Consider the following 27,811-nt stretch of genomic DNA (forward strand, 5'->3'; position numbering starts at 1 on the left):
GTCGTTCAAAACTACGCCGTAGGGCCATCGGTCGCATGCCCCTGCTTTTTAAAAGTCTTGCAAAGAGCAGGGGTGGCCAACCCGCAATGGACGAAGAGGCAAAAAGTTCCCGTGAGTTTTGCCAACAGCCAAGTGTATATGTAATATTATATCGTACAACTTATCGTGCAACTTTAATTAATTATTCTTTGCTACTGTAATAGTACGTCCTACATTATGCCCGTTCGATAGAGCCGCATGTGGTGGATTCAAGAGCCGCATGCGGCTCGAGACGTCGGTTGGCCGTCGCTGAAAACTATTTTCTTTAAAACTGCTTTTTGTGTTTATTTTGTTGTCCTTCCCCCGCACCTCCGATTAACACGATTGGCTACGTACGGTGCGAAAGAAGTTCAACATACATACTTGCGTACGCTGGTTGTAGGGCATAACATAGAGCTGCCGTTTGCCTCTGTGGGTTCACCCATGTCGACAACGCTGCCCCTCCCACCAGGCTGTGCTGTCGGGCGCCATCCGAATAGCGGAGAAGCTGGAGCTAGAGCGCACGTCGGTGCTGGTGCATTGCTCGGACGGCTGGGACCGCACGGCGCAGCTCTCTGCGCTTGCCATGCTCCTCCTCGACCCCTACTACCGGACGCTTCGTGGCTTCGAGGTGCTCGTCGAGAAGGAGTGGGTCAGCTCGGGGCACAAGTTCCAACAGGTGACGGCTGCGATTCTACACACGTTCATATGATAAAATGGGGACTTGGAAATGTTCCTTCGCAAAGTGCCGTCGGCTGCTGCCGAGGCGTTGTTTGCAAACACATGTGGTATTCTATGACGATGGATCGTCATTGGTTGGTTACCAAAATGATGGTGCTTGAATGCAGTTTTTTCAAAGATGTAAGTTTAAATCACGTCTTTCATGTAAGCAAGGCTAGCTATACATGTCTATTTTGGTTAGTGTTCTTATTTGTACGTGTGAATATATGTGTACGGGAAAGCAGTGGGAACAGTGGTTAGCATGCTGTATCCTGAACCCAGTGACCTAAATGTCATTCTTGGCGATAGCTTATGTGCGTGGCGAATAATCTTCACGAACCTCCAGTGACATTGTGTGGGGAGGCCATCGCCCAGCAGTGGATTGACAAAAGGCTAATTGTAGATTCATAATGTGTTGAAATGTGACAGTTTTTCGTTGTTTATTTTCTATTCTTGGTAGTGGTCAAGATAAAATAAAAAAAAGCCCATCCCGTCAATATTACACTTCAGTGTCTTTGCGATTAAACGTTGGACCTGGCTTTGTTGAACTAACATTCGAAATTAAATGTGTTGAATTTCCAACTGTTATGCTTTCGTGCAACATTTGGGTGCCGATGGTGTGTTGCCAATGATTGCATACAGAGAGTGGGGCACGGAGACAAGAATCACGCCGACTCGGATCGCTCGCCGATATTTCTCCAGTTTGTCGACTGTGTGTGGCAGCTTACGAAGCAGGTACATTCGCCAAACAAAACAGCACTTTTATATTTATGATTAGAGTTCAGTGTGAGATTTATATATATATATAAAAACAAAAATTGGCTTCACGATCATTCGCAACTTCTTCAAGCGAATGGCAAGTGTGTTTGAGACTATACGTCGCTGTTCTGAAGCAGAAGGGCGATTGAGCCTCCACCATTCTCTTGGCCAGACCAAAGCCATGGAGAGCAGTGGTGGGGCCCGTCTGAGGCTTTAATTAGGAACCTCAGAAAAACTCTCATCGTGTTCGCCAGCTGTCTTCAGTTGACCGTGCTTCATCCAATTGTCTTGCACGATCCAAGGTTGTTTTCCAGGATCTCGGATAAAGTTACTTTTATGGTAAATAACGTGAGTCTCATTCGCGTGTGCATGTGTGCGCGTGTGCATGTGTGCGCGTGTGCAGTTCCCAACGGCATTTGAATTTAACGAGCACTTTTTGATCATGCTACTGGACAACCTGTATAGCTGCCTTTACGGCACCTTCATCGGCAACTGTGAGAAAGGCAGGCGGCAGGAGGTATGAGAGTGTTGAGAGATGAAGCATGCCTACAGTCTTCATGAAAATGTCACCGATGTACTTAATTGTGTATTTAATACTGAAAATTGTATTAAGTAATGTGCATTACACATTTCACCTTTTTAATTTAATGTAAATGCTTTTCCATTTTGTGCAATTTAACGAACACAATGTTGGAAGTGAAATGTATTTTCTTAGTTAACTTTGGTTCTTAGTTCACGACGGCATACGTAACACATGAGCCCAATGACTTCTTGTATTTTTTTCATGAGAAAAAAATGTCCCCCCCACCACAGAGGATTCGTGAGAGGACGGTGTCGCTGTGGTCCATGGTGAACAGCCGGCAGCAGGAGTTTATAAGCCCTCTGTATGACCGGGAGTACACACGCGTGCTCACGCCTGCGCACAGCATGAGGCAGCTCCAGCTGTGGGTCTCCTACTACATCCGCTGGGACCCCATCGCTCAGCTTCCGGTACTGACGGGGGCGGGGGGGGGGGGGTGCAAGTTTACCATATTTGTTTACTCTTGTGTATTACATGAATGCAGTTGCACAGTCGGTCGTTTACCACAGCCGCATACATTTGCTTCATTTTGTTGTGTGTATGTTGAACTTCTTTCACCGTACGTAGCCAACCGTGCTAATCGGAGGGGCGGGGAAGGACAACAACCTAAACGCAAAAAGAAATGATTGTCACAATCTTTAGTCAAATTGATAATTGTGCTTGCAGTTCATTCCTTCCCTGCACTCGCATACAACCGAAGATGTGTTGGGCTGCCAGATATATATTTTTTAGGTCAATAGTGTGAGACCTCTGGATAGAAGGGCTCGAAAGTGCCCCATTTTTACACGCTTTTATTTAACGCACTCTGTCTGTTGTATCCTCAACTCTGTCTGTTGTCGTATGCTCAAATCTTGTAACTCAATTTTAACCCACTTCCCAATGTATCGACTGCAAACTTGGTATACGTATGTCGTACAAATGACAATACTATATTCTATCATTAAAAATACAAAATATATATTTTTAAGCGATCTTTTTTATATCTTATGTTTCGGCTTGGGTCTAATTGTCCACCTCAACTCACGTTGGCTGTAAATCACCACAGTCCCTTACGTTATGGCAAGCTTCGGGACCACTTCCTGGAGTCGTGGAGTTCTGCCATTACTCGTACGGTACATTTCATTAAAGCGTGTTTTTTAAAGTATTTTTAAATATTACTTATTCAGTGGAGCCCAAAAAACAACCCAATTTTTCTGAAAACTAATTCCTAGGAATCGCTTTAGAAGTCCCACACATTGTTCGCAAAACAGCCCAATATGGCAACCTTGATGAACACTTGGGATTTTATTGAAAGCAATGCTTCGGCGTGGGTGCGTGCGTGCGTGCGTCCATGGGTTACAATCGTGTTGCGCTTGACAGGACCCCGTGGAGGAGCTTTGCAGCAATCTGCTGGCCAAGCGGGAGGAGTTGAGCCGGAAGGTGCAGCAGCTGGAGCTGCGTCTGGCCAACCGTGCAACCTCCCCGTCGTACAACAGCACGGCGCGTCCTCTGCGCGCCTCCGACCCGCGTCTCTACGAGCCGCACGTGTCCAACAACTCTCTGCCACCTCACAATTCTTCAGCAAGGCCGGAAAGATATCAGCCTGCGCCCGGGTGGCACCACAACTCCGTAGACCTCGGCGCAGCGAACAATGCGGAACGTGCCCACCACCGCACGTCTCCTCAGCCTCGCCAGCATCCAAACACCAACCACTCGAACTCTGGCCTCCACGCAGAGCGGCAGGACTACAACGCGGCGCACGGGATGCCCAATGTGGGCCTGAATGTGCCTAGGCTCACGACCGTGGGTTGCTCCGTTTTTTATCCCGAACAGGAGATGGCAAGGGATGGGGCGTACACCGAGGGGGAGTCCATGATGCAATCGTCGAGGTTTTGAACCTCCCCCCACCTTTGCTGAGTGGGAGCTGAAGCAAAGCCTCTCTTCTCAACGGACTCTTAATATCAAACGCCAGTTAATTTTGCACACGGTAAGCACGAATGAAGTCTGGTGAAGAAAACGTGGAAATGAATCCATAAGGGAAATTTCAGTATGATTTGTTTATCTCTACGGCATTTTTGAATCTGCGAGGAAATGTCGTTAAGCCGTTGGGTTGTTTTAGTATAATGGTATTGCATTTTTATTGCACTGGTGGAAAGTCCACTACAGAGGGCATTTTGCCAGACAAACTGACAGCAGCAGCAGCAGCAGCATCATCATTGCAGATATCAAAAAATGTCAGTATATACGCCAAAAGAAACGGCATCCATATTAGATGACAAATTGGAGAGGTAGGGGGGAAACTCTTGGATATTTTGAAAGTGTGTCACTGTGCCGGCAATGCCGATAATTCACCGTCTTGTACAGAACAGATCCCGGTGCTTTTTACAGATTGGGTGCTTTGTGGCCATGACTTTGAATGTCGAACTTAAAAGGGGACTGTCGTCTGCAAGAGCGTTTTGAGAGTGCGATTTATGCAATGCCGAGCTGTGGATTGAAATGGGCATGTAGATATTCATCACTGACACTAATAATGCATCGAGCCGACGCGTGGGTTGGACATTCACTGTACAGTATAAAACGCGTCGTGCGCGCGTTCTTGATCTTCCATAATGTAAATACGTACTTTTGAGGAACTCAACGTGGACGTGTGGCCGTGTGGTTCATTAACGGAACATTAAAGGGCGGATATGTATTAACTGTGGTTGCTGCTACTATGGATATTCTGTTTCATTCTCACCTGACATTTCTGTTGTAAAATAACGCAGTGGCAATTTACTTGAGATATGTTTAGGCTTTTGCTTTTCATATAGTGCCTGCGCCACTTGTGTAGTGTAAAGGTAACGGAGCCCTGCAATTACTTATGCCACTGCTGATGGAAGGGGCCTTGACGATCAGCATGTCGTCGTGTGCCATGTGGTTAAAGCTATTTATGCCACGTAGCCATCCACTGAGCACTTGTTTGCCAAACAAACCTCGTCCGTGGACTTATAAACATTCAAAATATATTATCCATCACGTGTACTCGTGTTTTCCACGGTAAAAAGGTAACCCACAAAATGTAATTTCCATCAGTGTCTCCCACTGGAATGTCACTATTGAAAACTGATAATAGATTTTTTTGAAAGGAGACCTTTATTGAATTGCTACATGTGCCTCAAATGTAACTATTGCACGATATTATTTTTGATTATTTTGGTGCCGTTCCTTATATTCATCCGTAAACAACCAGGTGAGAGTGAAACAGAGTATCGAGCAGCCAAATATTTGCTAAAGCTGCCTTTGGCAACGTCTTGTGATGTGGAGGATCGTATCTTAATTCACTTCCTGAATGACAGCTCGCAAATCTGTTTTCAAAAAGACTTAATCAGATCCTACAGGAAACTACAGTGTCTTTGAAAGTTACAAGAAAATGTCCACAGTTACAACCATATTTACAGTTATAGAATTGACATTCAAACATTCCAAATCATGTTTACAAGTTATTTTCGTTTTAAAAACTATGGCACACTTACCAGAATATTGTATAAACAGGTGCCATTTGTGCAATGAACCCATGGCAACCCATTTGGCAGCTTTAAAAAAATGTATGCAAAAACATTAAATGATATACAGATGGAAAAATGGTGGCATGCTCGGGATCCATTAAGTTTCCAAATCCAAACATGCATTTCTTACCACCCTCTGGGATCTGGATCTGTTATATACACCCGCCCTTTAATTGTGTGCAGGAAAAACAAATAGGGGGAGTTACCAAAATATTTCACCGTGTGCATGAGGGGCTCGCAATTTGTGTAACTATGCCAATAACAAGTGCCTCTTTCGACGTTCAGCCAAGGTGACTTTTAGTCTACAACTGGTTATTCCCCCCCCCCCCCTTTTTGGAACAGCCCTGCCAGGATATATTTTATCGTCGAACCCAGCTGCACCCTGCTATATTCAACTTTGCAGCCCCGGATTGAAATGAACTCTGGCACTCGTTCGATGAATTTATCTGTGCTGCTCATTGCTCCCGTTTTGTCGGTGAGCCAAGGAGAAGTGGTTTTACGTTCATTAATATGCATAACGTTTTCTGTAATACGATAAAAAGAAAAGCACTCGTTTAGAGCAAATTGTTAGGCGGAAATAGTTCTGGCTTTAAGAAATGAAAATTACGCCTCAAATTAGGTTATAAAAATGTATTGGGTGTTTGCGATTCGTCATGATCTTGTCGTAAGCATGCTGGGGCACTGTTTATGTGCGAGCCTTGTAACGCTATAAAGCGACGATAAGAAGCTAAATGTGTAGCAGCTACTGTATACGCATGTTCGAATATAACCCTGTATGCAATTACAACCATCCATCCATCGTCCGCTGGTAAATTAATCAAACAAGGAGAGACCAGTTGGTGTTATTCACGTGAAGTAGCAACAACTATCACCGGTTTGGTTGGTTCTTCTTGTATGGAAATGGGGTAGTGATCAGTGTACTACTATTTATAAACGGTTATGTTTATAAATAACTTAAAAGTTGGCAGTCTCGTATCTAAACTCTATGGCTGGGTGATCATGGAAATGTGCATAACTCGAGATGCCTTTCGGATATATAGATTAAAAAGCTGGTCACTTAACACAACTGCTTGACGAACAATAAATACATGGTTTGTCAGATTTTAACACCGACTTGCTCCAGACAAATATCCACCAGTCTTGAGTTCCACGTCGACTTGAAGATTTATCTCAAGTTAGCTGCTGTTGTTGTGCTTTGCCCCCATGTCCATGAAAGGCGCATGATTGACTTCACTTAAATAGTCGTTTCGTATCTTTCCAATGGAAATAAAATGCCCACCAAAGTAACACAACTGCACTTTGCTGCTCAACGTTGTCTCGCGTTGCTCGGCAGGATGACCATGTCCTCTTCAAAGTGAATATACATTGGCTTTTGTGTTCACTCAAAGCACGATGTGTGTGCCCTTGATGACATTACAATACTCTGTAGGTGCCTGTCACAACACGTTCGCCGAGTACACGTTACGGTACACGTAGACTAACTTGCATGTGCCGAGCATGGCTCGGCTTCAGAGCTGTGTCTTGCAGTCACATTGTGCTGTACATTCAAGCATGTGGAATTGGAAACGATGCATTTTACACCAGAGGTTATGTATTGACTTGGTAAAACCAGCAGTGGGTTGGTTAGTTTATGATGGTTTTGTTATGCAGAGCTGTGTGTTTGAGTGTGTACGGGCGCTGCTTGTCAAATCCAATTGCAGTTGTAATCGTGGTCACGAATTGGATAAATTCCTTCCTGGGACACTTGGTTAATTGGTTGCACTTTTCGATTCGGCATTTCTTCACTCTCCCTATTTTAATTTGCAGCAACAGTACTTGTGTCACCTTGACCAATGTGCACACACTTTTTTTTTAATCGTTGATGAAAGTTGTTTTTGTAAAAAGACTTGATATCGCATATGTTGTCTGTTAAGATGCATTTTTATATTTGTTGTAAGTTGACAATTACCAAAAAAAGTGGCTAACAATGAGACAATGCACAATTAGTGTTTTGTATTATCCGTTAGTAGCCAAAATGTAAAAAAAATCACATGATTATAACTGAGGAACGTGATTGGAATATTTTAAATTTGTCTTCCCACTTCAGTATATATCATTCAGTATATAAGTAAATTAAATGTCTTCAAAGATAGACCTGTAAAAAAGTGTTATTTTTGACAACACACAAATTGGTTATATGAAAAATATAATTTTATTAAAAATGGGAATTTTTTTATGGTATGCAATATCAATCTGTACAACCCCCACGATTGTGCGGTGTAATTATTTACATTTATGAAGTATAAATGTGATGTTTTGTGTGTACTGTAGACATGTGTTCATGTAGGCATTGATGACACTTCGTCGGAGCCTCCTGAACAGTGCGACGATAACGATACGAGCAGAATTGCTTTCTCTACAGAATTTGTGTAAAAGTTAGTTACCGTTTTTAAACGTTGAAATGATTTTTTGTTTGTTGCCTTATTGCGCCAATTGAGTGCTGAGTGCCCATACAGATATATTATTTGCTTCAGAAATATTTATTTAGAGAAAAAACGGTTAATATGGATTAATAAAGGGTTTTTGAGGACTGTTATTTCAATCGTTGTTGTGTTATTCTGCACTAATGTCCTTAACATTTTGTGCATATTTCGATTTAAAGCTTTCGTGACTGCAGCAGGGATTCATATTCTTGGTTCTTTCGGTAAGGTCACGTAGAAGGGAAATAATAAAATATTTGAAAAAAACGCCACTTTTTTCAAAAAAAATCTTGCTGTGTTTTTCACACCTGATGATGATTGCTTGTGTTGCAATCGAAACGTCGTGAATTGTATTTTTTATTATTTTATTATTTCCCTTCTACGTGACTTTACCGAAAGAACCAATAATATTGTGTGCATAGTTTGCGTTGCATGGCCATAATCGTACTCCTATGGCTCGTCTTCAATCTTCCATTTATAGCCCACAACGCTTCAGTGGCCAGGAAAAAATACCTGTACTGCACCGACGATATTGTCTTCGTTTAGATCTTACGTTTTCGTGACTGCAATGTTCCATACTCTTTGGTTCTTTCGGTAAAGTCACGTAGGTATAAAAGAAAAAAAACTTTTTATATATATAAAAAAAAAATTATATAAAAAAATATTTTATTAAAACAACTTTATTTTATAAAAAAAAGTTTTTTATTTAATTTTATACCTACGTGACTTTACCGAAAGAACCAAAGAGTACGATATTGTCTTATTGCTGTAGCCTTGATTGTAGTTTTAAGAGTTCCATATCACTGCTTTTCCGCACAGAATCGTCCCAACTTTTTCAAATCAGTGGGAACAGCTGCCTGTGCTCCTTGTTCATCGACCTGTGATGCAGCATCAGAATCTTCATTTATCCTGGAGGAATAATCCGATAAACTATGACGCTCTTTTTCACATGTCCAGACGGGATGGGTCAGCAAGTTCCAACAGTACAAACATTTACAGGAGTGCAAACTACAAATAAGGTAAAAAGTCACGAAATAATGCACTGTAATGCCATTCTCTCCAAGTCCTCAAGCAACATCCTCAAATTGCAACTGTTACAGAACAACCTTGCTCGTGTCATTGGTGTCCATCTACGACTCGACTCATTGGCTCCCTTTCGCCAGCAGGACATAGAATCGCGCCTGTCTTTTGTCATCGCGTCTTCACAGGTTCCCCCACACCTCACCTCACTACTCTCGCCTTGCACTGGAGCTCATTGTAGAATCCGACGCAGCAGCAGCAGCGCCACTCGAATCTGCTTCGGGCACAGTGGTCTCGAACTGTTACAGCCTCGTGTCACTTCACGACACAACTATACACGACTATCCACTACACTCTACACTACATTATACACTACTATACACTCCACTATACTGTTACAGCCTCACGTTACTATTCACGACACCACTATACACGACTACACTACACTCTACACTACATTATACACTACTATACACTCCGCTATACTGTTACAGCCTCACGTTACTATTCACGACACCACTATGCACTACTACACTACATTATACACTACACTTTACTGTTACAGCCTCACGTGGGTTTTCTGCTGTTGCCCCTTCTGTGTGTAACTCTTGCCCTTTGCACATCCCCAACACGTTGGAATCGATCTGCAGACGGCGGTCTTCTCGTACGGCCAGCAACTCTGTCGCCTTATCTCGATCCCGCAATCCCAACCAGGTGAAAGTCCGCATCGAACCGAACCCCCAGCAAGGCCATCTACTTAACGACGAGAGAAAATTCACACGAAATGTCGTTTTCAATGAAGCCTTCCAGATATAAAATTATATAAGCTTTGAATGACGAAATCAAATTATCTAATTATAAACATAATGCAATTCAAACATGTTTCATTTTAAAATTTCACAACGGAGCATTGGGTGTTTGCGTCGTTCGTGTGCAAATGTTTTTGTGGCTTTCCTGGCTGAAGGCCTGGAGGCCCCCAAACAACCCCTAGTTAACTTATATTTCAGAAGCCACCTGGCCACAAATGATAGCTCAACGAAGTGGTTTGTCGTGGACATTTCTAGCAGAAAACTAATCTCAATGGACGTTTCATTGAGATTATTTGAAAACACATCATACACGTGTCAAATCGCATCAACAACAACCACTACCACCAACTACAACTACTAACAACCACCACCAACCAACCACCACCACTACTAACAACCGCCACCAACTGTTAACCAACCACCATCGACCAACACCACTACTAACAACAACCACCAATCAACCACCACCAGAAATCCACCACCACCACTACTAACAACCACCAGCAACCACCACCACTACTAACCACCACCACCAATCACCACCACTAACAACCACCACTACTAACAACCACCACCAGCAGCAGCAGCCATCACCACGACTAACCACCACTAACAACCACCACTACTAACAACCAGCAGCAGCAGCCATCACCACGACTAACCACCACTAACAACCACCACTACTAACCACCACCACCACTACTAATCACCACCACCACTACTAACCACCACTACTAACAACCACCACTAACAACCACCACCACCAGCAACAACCACCACTATTAACCACCACCAATAACCACCGCCACTACTAACCACCAATCACCACCACTAACAAACACCACCAGCAGCAACCACCACCACTACTAACCACTACCACCACCAATCACCACCACTAACAACCACCACCACCACCACCAATCACCACCACTACTAACCACCAATCGCCACCACCAACAACCCAACCCCAAAACTCTGCCAACACGGACACGCCCCCTTTAAAACACGAGCGAGCCACGTGCGTTTAATTCCGTACGCTTGATAGGCGCCGCCTCACCCTCCCATTGGCCCACGCGCCGCCCCCTCACCCAACCACGAGCTTCGACGCTCGACCAATGAGCGAGGGCGGGACGCGGCCGGTGCCCCGCCCCCTCCGCCCGCCCGCCGCACGTATCCAAGCTACGGAATATAATCGCGATTTTGGGGGTTGTCACCATTCTCGATTCTTCCTCTTCCTCATCATCCGCTCCCTTTAATTGAATCAAAGCGGTGAAGTCTTTGCGGTGAACAACTGCCGCGTGTGTCGAGATGTCTGACGAGCCGGCGGCGGTGACGGAGGAGGCTGCGGCGCGCCAGTGGCTCCGCTGGGACAAGGTGCGTGGTGTAACAACTATCGGGCGCGGGGGGTGCGTGGGCGATGCCGTGGCCGGAGCGGGAGATGGGAGGTAGGGGGCGGCGGTGGCGAAGCGCTCGATTGGGGTCTGTCACGGTGTCGGCGTCTCTTCTCCACTAAGTGTTGACGAACAGGGCGACGGGTTCTCACCTTTGCCGTGACCTCTACAGGCGGGCCGACCCGGCGCACCTGGGACGTTGGTCCAAGGGTTACAACCGCGAAGCCCAACGTGGGGCCAAAGGTGGAACCGGGGGAACCCCCAAAGGTGGGACCTCCCATCGGTGGGACTCCCCAAACGGTGGAACCCCCCAAAGGTGGAAACCTCCCATCGGTGGGACCCCCCCAACGGTGGAACACCCCAAAGGTGGAAACCCCCCAAAGGTGGGACCCCCCATCGGTGGAACCTCCCATCAGTGGAACCCCCCAAAGGTGGAACTCCCCAAACGGTGAGACCCCCCAAAGGTGGGACCCCCCAAAGGTGGGACCCCCCAAAGGTGGGACCTCCCTTCGGTGGTACCCCCCAAAGATGGGACCCCCCAAACGGTGGGACCCCCCAAAGGTGGAATCCCCCAAAGGTGGGACCCCCCAAAGGTGGAACCTCCCATCGGTGGAACCTCCCATCGGTAAAAACGATAGTCCCATATAAGTGTTTAAAAAAAATTGAAGCACTCTGTATTGTAGTGTTTTGTAGCATACTTATTCATATTCTTGGTTCTTTCGGTAAAGTCACGTAGAAGGGAAACAATAAAAAAATATAAAATAATTAAATTCTCACGACGTTTCGACTGCAACACAAGCAATCATCATCAGGTGTGGAAAAACAGCAAGAACATTTGTAGCATACCTGTCAGTTCGTACTGTTTACCCGTATTCTCGTAGACGTCTCAATACGAACAAATGTTATAGTGGAGTGAAATGTAGAGTGTAGTGCATAGTGTAGTGTATAGTAGTGTATATAGCAGAGGTGGGACAAAGTCATTGTTATGCAAGTCCAAGTCGAGTCGCAAGTCATCAAATTCATGACTCGAGTCTGACTCGAGTCCAAGTCACATGACTCGAGTCCACATCTCATAGGTGGGACAAAGTCATTGTTATGCAAGTCCAAGTCGAGTCGCAAGTCATCAAATTCATGACTCGAGTCTGACTCGAGTCCAAGTCACATGACTCGAGTCCACACCTCTGGTATATAGTGTAGTGTATAGTAGTGTAAAGTAGTCATAAGGTAGGCACTGATAAGGGGTTGACAGGTATGATCTTGGTTCGTTCATGCACAGTAGCCCATTCAGCTTCTCTTTGGCCAGATAGAGAGGGCTAAATGGACGCAAAACGCGGTTGACAAGAGATGTGAGATGATGCTGTGCAGGAGGATGCGCGGCTGAGTGGACTTGCCGAAGAACCCGGTACCTGTGGTGTCATGATGAGGAGGCTTATGAAGGACGCTACCGAGCAGAGAGGAGCGACGCTCACAACGACGAGCGGAGCGCCGGGCGGATAAAACGCAGCGAGGTGGCACAGTGGGGGGCACAGCTGATGCATCTGCCGGTCATCTCAGTCAACCAATAGCACTGGCTCTGCCCCGTGACCTCCTGCCAGCAGCGAACCTTCCACACTTCACGTTGCAGCCTCAAAGTGCACCTAGCCTGGTACAAGCGCTGTGGTGACATCACTGCCACTTAGTGATGAAAGGTGGCTGTTGTTGAGAGTTTAACACCACCGCCTACGGTTACTTAGTAACCAGCCTTGATATCACACGCTTGTGGTACAGTGCTTTGGAGGCTAGTGTTGGTGGATCACTTAAAATTACACCTTAATAGTCTAGTTATTTAAATAAATAACAGTTCAGCATTTTTATTAATCTGTATAGATCATTAATTCTTTTTTACCTAAAACTTAATCTAAAAATTTTCAACTCATAATCTGCAATAAATCTCAAATAAATTAATTTTCTGCTGCTTTGTAACACAAAGGCAGAATTTCCAAATTTACACACAGAGAGCAAATGACCTGTTTGCTGTGAGAGACTTTTGTGGCCTGAATAAGCTCATTCATATGGTCTTACGAGCATACACACACTCGTTGTGGGCATGATGCCTTGGTGCTTCAAAGCCATTGCTAAAATAGTCACCGTAAATCAATGCACAGTGCATAATTGTTGATTTTTTGCCACAGTGGGATGGAAATATTCGAACGCTTCTAAAGAATGGCACTGTTTTTACTGTGCTTAACAATGTATTTCCTTCATTAAAGAAAGGCAGAAATAAACATCTCACTGTTATGTCCCATGCATCTCAATTTATAAATTGTACATTGAAAAGGCAGTTCGTCAAGAATAAGGATGGAGTGGCAGCCAAGTAATGGAAGGGGAAATCCATCGGGGAAGATGGAATGATGAAATATGATTTTGTGCAAGTGTGATTTGAGTGATGAATACAGTTTCTCAGAGGTGAAACTCTGCAATTGCTCTCTTGTCTGCTCATCACGCCACTGCTGGCAAAAGGGGCCTCCACTAAAGCAAGCTTGAGAGGGCATTTGGTTTTCTTTTCAATTCTGACCAGAAATCTTGAAGGAAGGTGGACTACCAACACTTTACGTGACTACACGTGACCTGCAGAGTGACCAACTGTGGTGTTGGGTTGACAAAGAGGTAGGGGAGGAGGGGGGTGGTATCAGAAACCTACACCACAGTTTAAACTGCCGGGCCAGGAGATGGAATCGAACCGGTGACCTCTGAGTTCTAAGTCCAGTGTGCTCACCATATTCCAGGGCAGCTTCCCTTACGTTTCTGAGCAAGATGTGTTGTTGCTCGAGGCATTTCAGTACTTGCGGCAAACTGGTAACTGGTTTTTTTGTGTCACGCGGTTACCGATTTTACGACAAAACTAATAACAAGGAGCAAGCTGTTTGCTGGTAGCACATAGCGTGGTGCTCGATGGAACCATCTGCCGGGTTTTGCTCGAGTACAACAGTAATGCCGATCTGTGGCCCTGATGGTGATGAAACCGTAATACTATATACCGTAGCCATCTCCATTTGGCACATGCCTAACTTTATGTGGGTTCATGGACAGTGTTGGGTTTTTTTTTTAGCAATGGGCCACCCCCACCAACAGACACGAGATGTAATGCGGCTCTCGTCTTTACCGCAGTCGCTCAGTCCTTTCACACCTCAATTCGGATGAATCTCCTTCCGTGTCTGCCAGGAAACGGCATCCTTTCCAATTGCACGACGGTTGCATTTTGGTTGCAGGAGCCTGTGCCCGGCCTCAGAGGGTTTGACGATGTTCTTGAGGGAGTGTTGACGCAGCGGAGAAAGACGCATTTGCACCGACTTTGCCTTCATTAAAACTCAGCTTCATGAAGCACAGTGTGTCCGTCAGAGGGGCGTATACAGTACGCGATGGTTTCTTGTTAAAACATTGACGCACGCTGGCGTATGGTATTGCAAATGCAGCTCTGAGTAAATATGGTTTCCGCCCATCCCCCCCCCCCAGCATCCATAATGGGTTTGCTTGCAAATATTTCTGTTTCCCAGAGGACATTTCCAAATAAGCTGCTTTCGTGCGCACAGTGCATTCACGCCCATCCCATTATCGCTGAGGTAAAAGTGTGCTGTCGATTCCGCAGTTTGGTTATTTTTTTCACATAGGGCATTGATAGGAGTAGTTTCTAGTTGGTTTGTGTGCTAAGGGTGTTCTGGTGGTGTGTGCGGCCCATGACAGGAACTGCTTTGGAAGGCCCCCTTTAATATCATCGCGTCTCTGATCTTGGACGGTTGGCTACGTGCAGTGCAAAAGAAGTTCAACGTACATAATAACTCCTAAACAGTCGTGCACTATTGTTAATATAGTATTTGGAAATGTAATTTAAGTAAAAAAAGAAACCCCTCAAATTCGTTTCGCAATTCAATGGGAAAGCAGAATATTTCTTGTTCGAGCTCCGCTGACGTGGTCAGGACACCACCGCAGGAATGGATGATGGCCGAAGGCGGACAGACGACACGGCTGACGGAGTGGCAGGCGACGGGGGAGAGTACGTACGGGGAAGGGGAAGACAATCGCGGAGATGGAGCAATGGTATCCGTTCATGTGCGGGAGTGAGATAGCTGCTAAAAGCACGAGACCGCGAGGCGTGGCGATGCCATGGTCAAATCCTTCATCCGGCAGTGGATAAACAGAGTCTAATGCTGTTGATTCCAAGAACACAGGATGAGATGTTACTATCCTTTGTGCAAGCACTTCCAAGAGTTCATGAACAGTGAGCCTGGTGAAATTTGGGGAGCGCATCGTCAGTAGTGTACCTTTGGTTCCGAGGGTGTTTCAGCCTTTCACACTATACACCCTCCCCAAAGGCGGCCAGCGACAGGGTGATCAATCCTACGCTTGCGTCCCATTCCCAATTAGTCATAGGAGTTGCCTTGTTGTTGATAGCCAACATCCCATGGGACTATGCATGGCAGGGGCGTCCTCCTCTCTGAAAACCCAATGTGTGAAAGGTGTCGTTTAATTTTGAATGCCATTTATTTAATATCCTTCCCTATTTATGGGAAGGGCATTAAAAAAATGCTATGGGCATATCACCGTCCTGGCCAACATCCGGGCCCTGCTCTGGAAGGCGCTGATGAGCGCGCGTATTTTGTTTTGTGCAGAACGAGAAGACGAGAGCAACGGTGGAGAAGCTGCTGGAGGATGGAGCGCTGTCGGAACTGCGGGAGAGGCTGGGCAGCCGTATGGAGTTTGGCACGGCAGGGCTGCGTGCCGCCATGGGAGCGGGAAGCTCGTGCATGAACGACCTCACCGTCATTCAGACCACGCAGGTGCCCCCCCCCCCCGCTACCCGCCCCCACGTGGGTGTTCATGTAGCCACATGGCTGGATGTTGTCTGTTGGTGTGTCCTGGTGCAGTGTGTGTGTGTCTGTGTTTTTGCCAGTGCGGCGATGACCCTTGATTCCGAGTAAAAATAATCGTGCCATAACAATTAAAAGGCGTCTGCGTTATTATTACTGCAAACTCCAAATTTATACCTGTATATTTGGAGTTTGCACGTTATCCCCGTGGTCACGTGGATTTTTCTCCGGTTCCTCCAGTTTTCCCCTGCACGTGTTGCCTCCAGTGAAGACTGGGTCTCCACTCATTTCCACTACACATGCAGTTTGTCGTGGGACTGTGGGGCTATGTAGAAGGCAGTAGAGGGCAGTGCAGCAAATAGCTGTTGTACTCTACCTCTGTGTTCCCACTTCTATGTTTCCCTCTTCACAAACGCGCATAGACGAGCGGTGGTGAAATTTGCTCCAATGACCCACGGCGTGGGTAGGTGCTGCTCATCCAGCGGTGTATTTTCCGACAATAAAAGTTTTAATTACGAATGTCTTTGTCTCCACCCGCCTCCCCTCCCCAGGGATTTATGCGCTACTTGGAAAAGATGTGTCCGGATCTCAAGCAGAAAGGAGTGGTGATCGGCCACGATGCTCGTGCTGATCCACTCAGCAATTCCAGTAGCAAGAGGTGCGATCACATGCGTGTGTGGTGCGTGTCACCGCATCGCGCGCTTTCAGATGCGCTTCTGCGGCCATCTGGAACGCTCTTCCTTCCAATGTTAGGAAGCCACTGGAGCTATGCACTTTTAAACCATACAGATTGAAAACTAATTTCTTTGGAATTGCTTTCTGTGTTTAGTTCGTTGTCCTTCCCCCATTGTGAATGAGTGGTTGCCATGGAGACAGATTGTGAATGAGTGGTGGCCATGGAGACAGATTGTGAGTGAGTGGTTGCCATGGAGAGAGATTGTGAATGAGTGGTTGCCATGGAGACAAATTGTGAATGAGTGGTTGCCATGGAGACAGATTGTGAATGAGTGGTTGCCATGGAGACAGATTGTGAGTGAGTGGTGGCCACGGAGAGAGAATATGAAGAGGGAGCAGGAACGGCGGTAGGTGTTATAAGGGGGGAGATCAATGAGCCGTGGGGTGAGCTCAGGGAAATGAAGTGAGTTTTGAGGGAGGCGTGGAAACGATTGAGCCCAAGATGTTGCTGCGGTTGTGTCCGTGACTCTGGCAGGTTTTCCCGGCTGGCAGCGGTGGTGTTTTTGAGCCAGGGAGTCCCCGTCTACCTGTTCTCTCAGATTTCACCAACCCCATTTGTGGTGCGTTCCATTTGGTGTGACACAAACACTCGACCGTTCGCAGCAGGCTGTTAACGCTGCCCCCACATGGATTACGTATCCCGATTTGAACCTTGTGTGCCGATGTCTTTTCAGTGCTTGTGAGGTTAATGATTCGTACGATATTGTTTTTATTCTTGGATATGTTTTGCTTTACGCATGCTACGTTAGCACCGCCGGCACCGTTACCGTATTACGAGTCGAGTTCATGTTTCTCACGACTGTTCAACGAAATGTCATAATTCATTTTCACCAATAGGCGGCACAATATCCACCTAGAGCGGGGCTTGGCAACCTGTGGCTCTGTCAGGACTGCTTCGTGATGTTATCAAGGACCATTGTCTCGTGTTCACATGCATCACGGCTCTTGAGATTTGTTTACCGAAGTCGAAAACAATGGCCCCTGGCCTAGAGCATTTCCTAAAGAGAGAGGGTTACATCAGACAGGTTAATGTTAAAACGTACGATGTTGAATAGATTTTGTTTGTTCCTGTGCGCACTCGTGTGAACGCGTCCAGCCGTACACGGTGGTGCACCTTGGTCTGTCTGCCGGCATCATGGTCACCGCCTCCCACAACCCCAAGCAAGACAATGGCTACAAGGCAAGCGCTGTAATTACGCTGTTGTAGGGTGTTTTAAAGTGGCAATGTGTTTTATTGCTCGGCGGTGTTTACTCTGCAGCTCGGCATTGAAACTTGAAAACGTCTTCATTGAGCCCCGTGTTTACAGGAAGAACGACTGGCTCCGAGTGACCCGTCTTTACGTTTTTACGTTTCCACGGTATTTGGAACGATTTAAATTGTTATTTTGCGATGATTACTCAGCTTTGAGGTGGAGCGGTAAGCTGTATATAAATAAATATTATGGTTCTATGAGCTCGGTGACCCGAGTTAAGTTCTTGGTCAGAGCTAAAATCAGCGGCGGGCGACATCCGAACCGGTCGTGGCCTCTCCTTCACTGACCCTCATTGACCAGCTTGGTGAAGTCTGGCCAAACAAACCCCCACGCCCTATGTGTGGTGTCGGGGATGCCCTCACCCAGCAGTGCCAGTTTGGCAAGCCCACGTGGATGGTTGTTGTTTTCCCCCCTTGACGCCGGTCGTCATTGGGCAGGTGTACTGGAGCAACGGTGCCCAAATCATCTCGCCGCACGACACGGGCATCGCACGGGCCATTCAGGAGAACCTGGAGCCCTGGGAGGGGTCGTGGTTGGAAGCCCTGGCTGACACCAGCCCCCTCTGCAAGGACCCATTTGCCGACATCAATCGCGACTACTTCAGCGACTTGCGCAAACTCTGCTTTCACAGGTGCCGTTCTTTAGTGCCGTGTCATTTAAATAATATGGTCTGCTTAGCATGAGATCAATAAGGAAACGCATCTTGTGCTTCTTATATGCGTCTTCGCGACGGTTGGGGCACACGTGCCCCCCACTCGTGCTGCGTCGACGTAGCGATGCCTCGACGTTTTGTTTGTTCTGCGTTTCTTCCGTGCCCTGCTGCTGTTCCTTCTCGGGTCCGTTCTTTGATGTCGCTTGCCCAGCTGAAGCGCGGTTTCTGCCATGTCCTCTTGAGCCTTCTACTAAACCCTCGAGTGACACGCACGGCGGCCTGTTCGCCGCCGCTCCCAGCTGGTTGTGCTGTCCGCCGCAGGTGAACTCAGCATTGCGGCGGAATAACCCTCGCGCACTCCGACGGCAATCGACAAAGCGGCAGTGCCCAAAGTCATTTGCGACTTTTACGAACCACTTTTTTGGTTTGTTTGCGTTAAGTGAACCGTCGGGAAAGCTGAGCTGCTCCTTTCTTTGCCGGGCAGGGAGCAGAACGAGTGCTCGCCCCTCAAGTTCGTGCACACGTCCGTGCACGGCGTGGGCCACGACTTCGTGCAGTCGTCGTTCGCCGCCTTCGGCCTCGCGCCGCCCATCGCCGTGGCCGAGCAGAAGGACCCCGATCCCGAGTTTCCCACCGTCAAGTACCCCAACCCGGAGGAGGGCAAAGGCGTGCTGGTACGCGGTGCCTTTGTTGACGCCGCCGGGGACGCTTCCCGAGTGCGAGGGGCGCCCGCACGCAGCCGTGAGCCGTGAGCCGTGCGCCGTGAGCCGTGAGCCGTGCGCCGTGCGCCGTGAGCCGTGAGCCGTGCGCCGTGCGCCGTGAGCCGTGAGCCGTGAGCCGTGCGCCGTGAGCCGTGAGCCGTGAGCCGTGAGCCGTGCGCCGTGCGCCGTGAGCCGTGAGCCGTGCGCCGTGCGCCGTGAGCCGTGAGCCGTGAGCCGTGCGCCGTGAGCCGTGCGCCGTGCGCCGTGCGCCGTGCGCCGTGAGCCGTGAGCCGTGCGCCGTGCGCCGTGAGCCGTGAGCCGTGAGCCGTGAGCCGTGCGCCGTGCGCCGTGAGCCGTGAGCCGTGAGCCGTGCGCCGTGCGCCGTGCGCCGTGCGCCGTGCGCCGTGCGCCGTGAGCCGTGCGCCGTGAGCCGTGAGCCGTGAGCCGTGAGCCGTGAGCCGTGAGCCGTGCGCCGTGCGCCGTGCGCCGTGCGCCGTGAGCCGTGCGCCGTGCGCCGTGAGCCGTGCGCCGTGAGCCGTGAGCCGTGAGCCGTGCGCCGTGCGCCGTGCGCCGTGAGCCGTGCGCCGTGCGCCGTGAGCCGTGCGCCGTGAGCCGTGCGCCGTGCGCCGTGAGCCGTGAGCCGTGAGCCGTGAGCCGTGAGCCGTGCGCCGTGCGCCGTGAGCCGTGAGCCGTGAGCCGTGAGCCGTGCGCCGTGCGCCGTGCGCCGTGAGCCGTGAGCCGTGAGCCGTGAGCCGTGAGCCGTGAGCCGTGAGCCGTGAGCCGTGAGCCGTGAGCCGTGAGCCGTGAGCCGTGAGCCGTGAGCCGTGAGCCGTGAGCCGTGAGCCGTGCGCCGTGCGCCGTGAGCCGTGCGCCGTGAGCCGTGAGCCGTGCTTTCTTTGTTAGGTTTTTTTGTTTTAAGCCAGCTGGCCAGGATTGGGCACCCTGGCCAACTGGAGAGCACAGACGAAGTGCCACGAACCGAACATTAACACGAGCAATGTATGTATGTTGAACTTCTTTCGCACTGCACGTAGCCAACCGTGCTAATTGGAGATGCAATCACAGTTATGAGACAAATAAGATATATGCAATTAAGCAGAATTAAAGTAAAAAAGAAAACTTAATTCTAGACTTAAAGCTTTCGTGACTGTAGGAATTCATATTCTTTGGGTCTTTCGGGCGAGTAGCACCAATTATTTTGATTCTTTTTTCAATCTACGTGGCTTTACCGAAAGACCCAAAGAATAAAAATACTTGATCTCATCTGGTCCTCAAACTATCCGGGACACATCACACCAGGCTGTGACTTTTAGTACCACGTACCACCCCCGGGGTTCCCTACCATGGAAGCAAATAATACCGCTTCCACAATGCACCCTTGTGAACCCTTGTGAGAAAAACACATTCCTCCTGCGGAGGGAGCTGGTAGGAACGTTGGGTTGCTCGGTCACCCAGCCCCTCCCCACTCTCCCCTCCCCACCCAGCCTCACCCAGCCCCTCCCCACCATCCCCTCCCTCCCCACCCAGCCCCTCCCTGCACGACGGACGGACAGACACAATAATCCCCTGTGGGCTGGTGTAACCAGGAGGTTCCTACCAGTATAAGCCAGGGCCTGGATAGTAATGTTTTTATTCGCTGATGAGGAAGCACTTGTAGGGTGGCAGCGGAGGTCTGACTAGGAGCCTGGATGAACGGCACTCCCGGCACTTGCGAATGATCTTGACAATTTACAATTTCCTGCCAGCATAAACATTGGAAGCCCAAATAATAGTGTTGGTCGATTGACTATTTACTTTGAAACACACTGATTCAATTGCAGATGTACGTGTTCGCGTTATGTTTTTGGAAATGCGTGCATTCATACGTACATATACTTTACATTGGTGTTCTACATTGAAATCTCAGATTTATTTTCTTTGCTTGCGTACGTTTCGTTGGCGTTTTGATTTTTATCAGAATTTGGCGATAAAGCTGGCGGAGCGAGAGGGGGCGCGAGTGATCCTCGCAAACGACCCTGACGCGGACCGTCTGGCCGTGGCCGAGCGGCAGGACGCGTGAGTTGAGCACTTCACTCGTAAAGACAAAGATCCCCTCCGGATAGCCTTAACACACTGTTGGGGCAAGTGCTGTTAGCGAGTAGCACCTATGAAGTCCGGCACTGTGGCACACAAGGGGGTGGGTGACCAGCACCACACCTGGCCACCTTTGTCTCTCCAGTGGTGAAGTTAACACACCACACCAGGTACTGATTTGAGGCGGCTATCCTGCCATAAACACAACGGGCACTGGACCCCTGCCGCACTTCCGCTTGGCACAGTTGGCTGCATACGGTGCGAGTCGACCGTACATACTGCCCGTAGCTTCCCGTAGCTGCCTGTAGCTGCTTGTAGCTGCTTGTAGCTGAGAGTAGCTGTAGGAGGCCTGCAGAGTCTGTATTCTGACTGTTATCTTTCTCTTGTTCTCTTTCTCCTCATCTCTTTGTCCTCCCAACAGTGAGTAAGTAATATTTTCGTCTCACGTTTTTGTTTTGTGTATTTTCACGCTGACTTAACGCCTCATCTCTTTCATTTGTGTTTTGTTTTTGAGCTTCACGAGTGTCATGCTTACTCTTCACTTCACATGGCTAACATCGCAGACAGCACAAGTTATACAGTATTCGAAAAGCATAATTCTTATTAACGTTAAATAATTCAAGCATTGCATCTAGGCATAAGGTTTTCCTTTTCACCCAATTCTAATACGACGTTGTTGTCAACCTGAGAAATCCCACTCATGGTTAAAGGCCTCTCACCTTTGCTTCCATTCATTCCATCCTCTGTTCAACATCGTGCTATGTGACTGTGCGTTCCTGCATGTAAAGCGGTGTGTTTGGAAGTGCACATGTACGTGTTTGTCTTTCTGCACCAACTTTGTCCTTGGTAGAGGCGCGTGCGTGTCCGCGCCAGCCGTGTGCATGACAACCGTTGTGGCCGGTTAACCCCCAGCACCTCGGTCTTTCCGAGCTTTCGACAACACTTTTCACGTCGCCTCAAAGCGTACTTTGCCTGGCACAAGCGCGGTGGTGACATCGCCGCCGCTTTAGTGGCGATTGGTGGGCCTCGTGTGGCAGTCATCGCCGTTGTCTCGTTGTGCCCCAGTGGGGACTGGAAGGTGTTCACGGGCAATGAGGTGGGAGCGCTGCTCGGGTGGTGGCTCTTCTACTGTTGGAAGGAGCGCTCGCCCCCAGGCACTCGCACTCCCCTGGACCGCATCTCCATGCTCTCCAGCACCGTCTCCTCCAAGATCTTGCGAGCCATCGCCCACAAAGAGGGGTTCCACTTCGAGGCAGGTCTAAGTGGCACGCGCGCCCCAGCGCACGCGCACCCCAACGCACACAGACCACACCATACAGCAGTGTTCTTCACTCATTTTCAGAGGTCACTTTCGCCGGTAAGACGTCAGTGTGAGGGCCGCCACCCAGATGAAACCATTGGGGTTTGACAGCACGATGATGATTCGGGTGTTTTCACACGTTGTGTTTTGTCGGGGGCCGCACGTCATGAGCCGCACTAAAGGGGCCGCCAGTGGCCCGCGGGCCTTGCAAGGAAGAACACTGTCCTACAGACTCAAACCCAGGCCTTAATACGTGTGTACATGTACACACACCGATTGTCAGTCCACCGCTTATAAAGGTTTACCTCCCACCATACACTGTTTGTAGTGGAGGTTATGTGATCATACTTGAGCGCGCTGGTCAGTGTGGGTGGTTGAAAGCTGTGAGCGTTGCAAGGTGGTCACCCATCCAAGCACTACCCAGTCTTTAATGCTCTTTAGCCACCTGAAGCTGACAAGATCGGTGCATGCTGGGGGATTTGGTCATGGGGCCTATTTACATCGTATCCCAAAATTGCATAAATGAACATCATGAAGACATGCCCTTGCGCATTGCAATTATCTTCCCAATTTATTGTTGGATCAACGCTGAGCGTCTTTCAACTTGCTGCTCTTCACTGCTCCCACACTTGTCCTCTGCACCCATCCCGGCCTCAGGAGACACTAACCGGCTTTAAGTGGATGGGCAACCGTGCCAAAGAGCTCATGGACCAAGGCAAGACCGTGCTGTTTGCCTTCGAGGAGGCCATCGGTAAGCCTACGTCGCCGCTCTCGCGTTTCTCCTCGTCAGCTGCGCTGCTCGCGAGGCCTCTCTGCCGTCTGGTGGCGGAGCGAGACAAGTCGGTCAGGAGGTTCCGTGATGACGGGAGCGATCGCCGTGTGTGAGCGCAGGGTTCATGTGCGGCACCACCGTTCTCGACAAGGACGGCGTGAGCGCGGCGGCTGTTGCTGCCGAGATGGCGATTCACCTCGCCACCAAGAAGCTAACGCTTACCAAGCAGCTCACCCTCATCTACGAGGAGTATGCCTGCCACTTTTGCACCCATAAACCATCAACATAAATCATCATCATGCGAACTGCGGTCATCTTGGCTAGCCATGGAACAAAGACGGTCACCGCATTGCACACTTTCAGATGCGCTTCTGCGGCCGTCTGGAACGTTCTTCCTTCTGACATTAGGAAGCCACTTGAGCTATAACGAATTTCTTGAACTGCTTTTTGTGTTTATTTTGTTGTCCTTCCCCCACACCTCCGATTAGCACGGTTGGCTACGTACAGTGTGAAATAAGTTCAATATAATACATACTTAGCTAATGTCACAAGTATTCTTTTTCAATACGTAGTGATCTATAATTATATACTTGTGTGAATATATGCTGTGTTTTCTTCAATGCACAAATGTACATATTGTACCTTCATTCTGGACAACGGGTTAAATGTAACTATTTATCCAGGACAGGCTCACTGACTAGAATAAACTGTAAAGCGGTCGGAGGAAGCGGTGGCACAGCGATTCATCCACTGTGCTATGTTACCTGAAGCCATAGCTAACACCGGCAGAGAGTGATATTTGAACCAGTCCTGAGTCCCACCTTCAACCCATGCTGATCAGCTGGATGAAGTTCAGCAAAAAGATGACCCCATGGCTGATACAACGTTGGGAGGCCTGAATCCAGCTGATTGTAATCCAAGTGTGGTTTTTCTGTGTCGGGCTCTATATCGAATTGCTCTCTCTTCCACACTTGAATTTTTGAGCATTTATTTGTTGAGTCTTTTTTTTTTACATCGAAGTGCAACTCGTAGAATTACTACTCGTCGGTCCGAGCCCTCGGCCACCCCGAACGCGTTCTCTACGCCGCGTGCAGGTACGGCTACCACATCTCGCGCACCTCCTACTTCATCTGCCACGAGCCACCCACCATCGTGCGCATGTTTGAGCGCCTTCGCAACCGGGCAGGCGCGGAGGAGCAAGACGGCGCGAGCGGCGGCGGCGGTAGCGGCCGGGCGGCGTACCCCACGCGCTGCGGGCCCTACGAGATCGCCCACGTGCGGGACCTCACCACGGGCCACGACAGCGCCCAGGCCGACAAGCGCGCCGTAAGCCTCGCACGCGCTTCACCGCTCCACCGGACGCCTGCTGCTCGCGATGCAAACGGCGGGGGGATTTCCCCCCCCCCCCCCGACCCTGTGACCAAACTCTCAGAATGTTGTCCCGATGTGGTCGGATCTCGGAGACTAAGTGGGGATAGCGCTTGGGTGTTTGGCCGCCACGCGTAACCGGGTGCGACAGGCTGTGTGGCAGCAGGGGGCAGCGAAGCAGGATCCATTACTGTACAGTACTCGACTCGTATGCTCCCCGCCTTGCACCGACCAACAAACCTCAAGACTGACGGCAGCATGGAAAGGCCTTCATCCAACAGCGGGGTTTGGCAAAGGGACCGTATAATACTCTCGTTAAAACTTGTTGCTTGGATTGTGCCACCGCGTTGTTGTTGTTGTTGCACAGCTGTTGCCAAGCAGCAGCAGCAGCCAGATGATCACGTTCACCTTTGCCAACGGCTGCGTGGCAACGATGCGCACGAGCGGCACGGAGCCCAAGATCAAGTACTATGCCGAGATGTGCGCTACGCCCGGCAAGAGGTGACCGCTCGCGCACACACACGCACACACACACGCACTCGGCTTGCCGAATGCACAGCGCACGCGTAACCGTGCGCTTGCAAGTCCGACTGACTCGAGCAACAGGCTTCCAATTTGTAATCCGATTTGTAATCCTTTATACTGCATAACGATTTTCGAACGGTCATATCGCTTTGTACAATTTTAGTCAGGTGAAAATAAGAGAAGTGCTAAGTTTTGCTTTTGATGACAGAATGGGGTGGGAGCATTAATGGGAAGGGTTAGCAGGCATGGTGCTGCCCCAGTGTTTGCTACTTTCATGGTGGCTTCCTCCTCCTACACAGACCCTCTTCATTGACAACTTTCTCATGTAGCCTCAGCAGGAGCCATTGTTTTGTTCGGCAGAAATACTACTAGGTGACGTTACCGGTATTTTCCCATTAATGGATTTCATCCGTGCAAGCTTTTTTGCCCATGGGCTGTAGTTTGTGCATAATGGCATCCTAACGTAATCTTCTTTTTCTCGAGCACTAAACATAGTTTACAAAGCCGTAACGGAAATTGAGCGAGTTCGATGGCAGGGGCGTGCAAGGGCCGAGGAATAACCGTGACAGAGGGCGGCACGTGGGGTCATGAAAGGGCAGGGGAGGGACGAGATGGAGTGGAGGGGGTTGCACGGATATAATGTAAAGTCATTTTTTTTAAATGCAAAATCATCTCGAATGGGCATTGTGTTCTCATCGTGCTGGCATCACGTCAGTTGAGAATTTTAAAAAGGGCTATGTTCGTTTTGGTTTTATTGTGTGATGTATTTCTGTCTTGATGCGGTTTTGGGTTGAACCGCGTGTTGTTTGAGCATGGTGTCCGACGTTTCGCTGCACGCGCTGGGAGCTTCTTCAGCAACAGAACAATACAGCGCACCAGAGAGCGATATATGGCGCAACCTACAAAAACCCCACGCAGTCATATTATTGTTGTTGTTGTGTCATGGGTGAAACTTTTGTTTTGCAGAGACACGGTTGGTCTGGCCAAAGAGCTGGATGACTTGATAGAAGCCATGGTGGAGAACTTCTTCCAGCCAGAGAAGAACGGTTTGATTCGACGTGCGGCGTGAGAGGCACGCGACTGCCGTTTCCACCACGACCACCACTTCCTCCTGTCCTCCCAATTCCAGAAAGCATTGACACATGCTTGCCGGTGTCGCAGTTTGGCACGCTCGCTTGCAAAGCACATTTTTGTTGTTCAGTTTATTTCCCAAGATTGAATTACGTACTGTAATGCAGTAAGCACCTTGGGCTTTTCGTAGTGGCAGCGTCTGTTTAAAAGAGGCACTGCAATCAAGCTGACGTTAATCCCAAGTCTTATCTTAGCTTTTTAAGTTTAAAGCTTAAGGTGCAGCGACTAAGTTGTCTGGTTTTTCAGTAAATTGAGAAACCGCACGTATCATTTCTACAAAACAGGGTGAGTAGTTAGGTGGCGTAAGCCCTCCAAAGACTCCACAGCATTTGTGCATGGACATTGCGCTTTACGTGGCATATATGCCATTTTTATTTAATTTATCTTTAACTCGAGTTTGTGTTTATTTGAAAGAGGTATATATAATAAAGCAGTTCACAGTACACGATTAGCAGCTTAGTCTGCATCAACATCGGTATTCTGGTCAGCCACTGGTCCAGTTGGTCACGAGATGAACAACTATTTTACGTCGATTTGTGTTTACTTCACTGCAAGCTCTTGTTCACGTAACGTTTTGCTGCGCGCGTGTCGAGCGCACTCCCAAGTCTTGCGCTCTTGGGTTTTTCGTTTTGTTGAGCCATGTGCACACCGCACACCAACAGTTGTTCACTGGAGGCAAGTGGGTGGTGCGTTTCACGTTTGCACCTTGAAACCACCGACATGGTTTAAATTTGTTTTAATGTAACGTTATGTACGATGTGTCCATGACTAGCTTCATTACAAATCGTCAATTTCAACTAATTTCACCCCACTCTTTCACTAAGGTGGTGGCTTGCAGTGTAAAGCAAGTTAAAACGCAGATGTCGCATTAATTTAAACAAATGTGCACTGGCTTATATGGAGAAGAGCCACCTGGTTAAAATAGCATTAGAATATCGTTTATGGTAATAAAAAAAAACAGCTGCGATGTTGCAGCGTTCTTTTGTGGCAGCACCTGGTTTTGTGACCAATTTGAGCCATTTTGAGAAGTCTTAACCGGTTTCCTCTGAACTCCATCAGATTTGATCGCCTGTTGACGTCGTCTTCATTTGTAAACTGCCATTTGGGGGTCATGTCGAAGATGTGTTAAGAAAAATAAAAAAAATATATCGCTTACTGAATATGCTTGGGTTTGGCT

General features: G+C 48.5%; 2 protein-coding genes across 5 annotated transcripts in view; both read left to right on the top strand.

The window, feature by feature from the left end:
• Positions 1-8,182, top strand: part of LOC144722744 (phosphatidylinositol-3,5-bisphosphate 3-phosphatase MTMR2-like) — a 28,891-nt gene extending 20,709 nt beyond the window's left edge. For all 4 annotated transcript variants that reach the window (XM_078601106.1, XM_078601109.1, XM_078601107.1 and 1 more), the window contains 5 exons: positions 491-697; positions 1,381-1,473; positions 1,901-2,014; positions 2,311-2,487; positions 3,437-8,182. In XM_078601106.1, coding sequence (XP_078457232.1) covers positions 491-697; positions 1,381-1,473; positions 1,901-2,014; positions 2,311-2,487; positions 3,437-3,952 — 1,107 coding nt within the window. In that variant the 3' untranslated portion in view covers positions 3,953-8,182. The remainder of the gene's footprint in view (positions 1-490; positions 698-1,380; positions 1,474-1,900; positions 2,015-2,310; positions 2,488-3,436) is intronic.
• A 2,898-nt stretch (positions 8,183-11,080) lies between these two features.
• PGM2 (phosphoglucomutase 2) lies at positions 11,081-27,794 on the top strand. Its single transcript, XM_078601115.1, has 14 exons — positions 11,081-11,263; positions 15,927-16,094; positions 16,676-16,782; positions 17,335-17,419; positions 17,956-18,039; positions 18,550-18,743; positions 19,249-19,438; positions 21,423-21,520; positions 22,604-22,790; positions 23,496-23,589; positions 23,730-23,859; positions 24,705-24,936; positions 25,346-25,479; positions 26,470-27,794. Exons 1-14 carry the CDS (start codon positions 11,198-11,200, stop codon positions 26,570-26,572), a joined length of 1,872 nt encoding a protein of 623 aa, XP_078457241.1. The 5' UTR covers positions 11,081-11,197; the 3' UTR covers positions 26,573-27,794.
• The last annotated feature ends 17 nt before the right edge of the window (positions 27,795-27,811 follow it).

Source organism: Lampetra planeri, chromosome 15 (genome assembly GCF_965212315.1).
Source record: "Lampetra planeri chromosome 15, kcLamPlan1.2.h2, whole genome shotgun sequence".
Taxonomy (NCBI): Eukaryota; Metazoa; Chordata; class Hyperoartia; order Petromyzontiformes; family Petromyzontidae; genus Lampetra; species Lampetra planeri.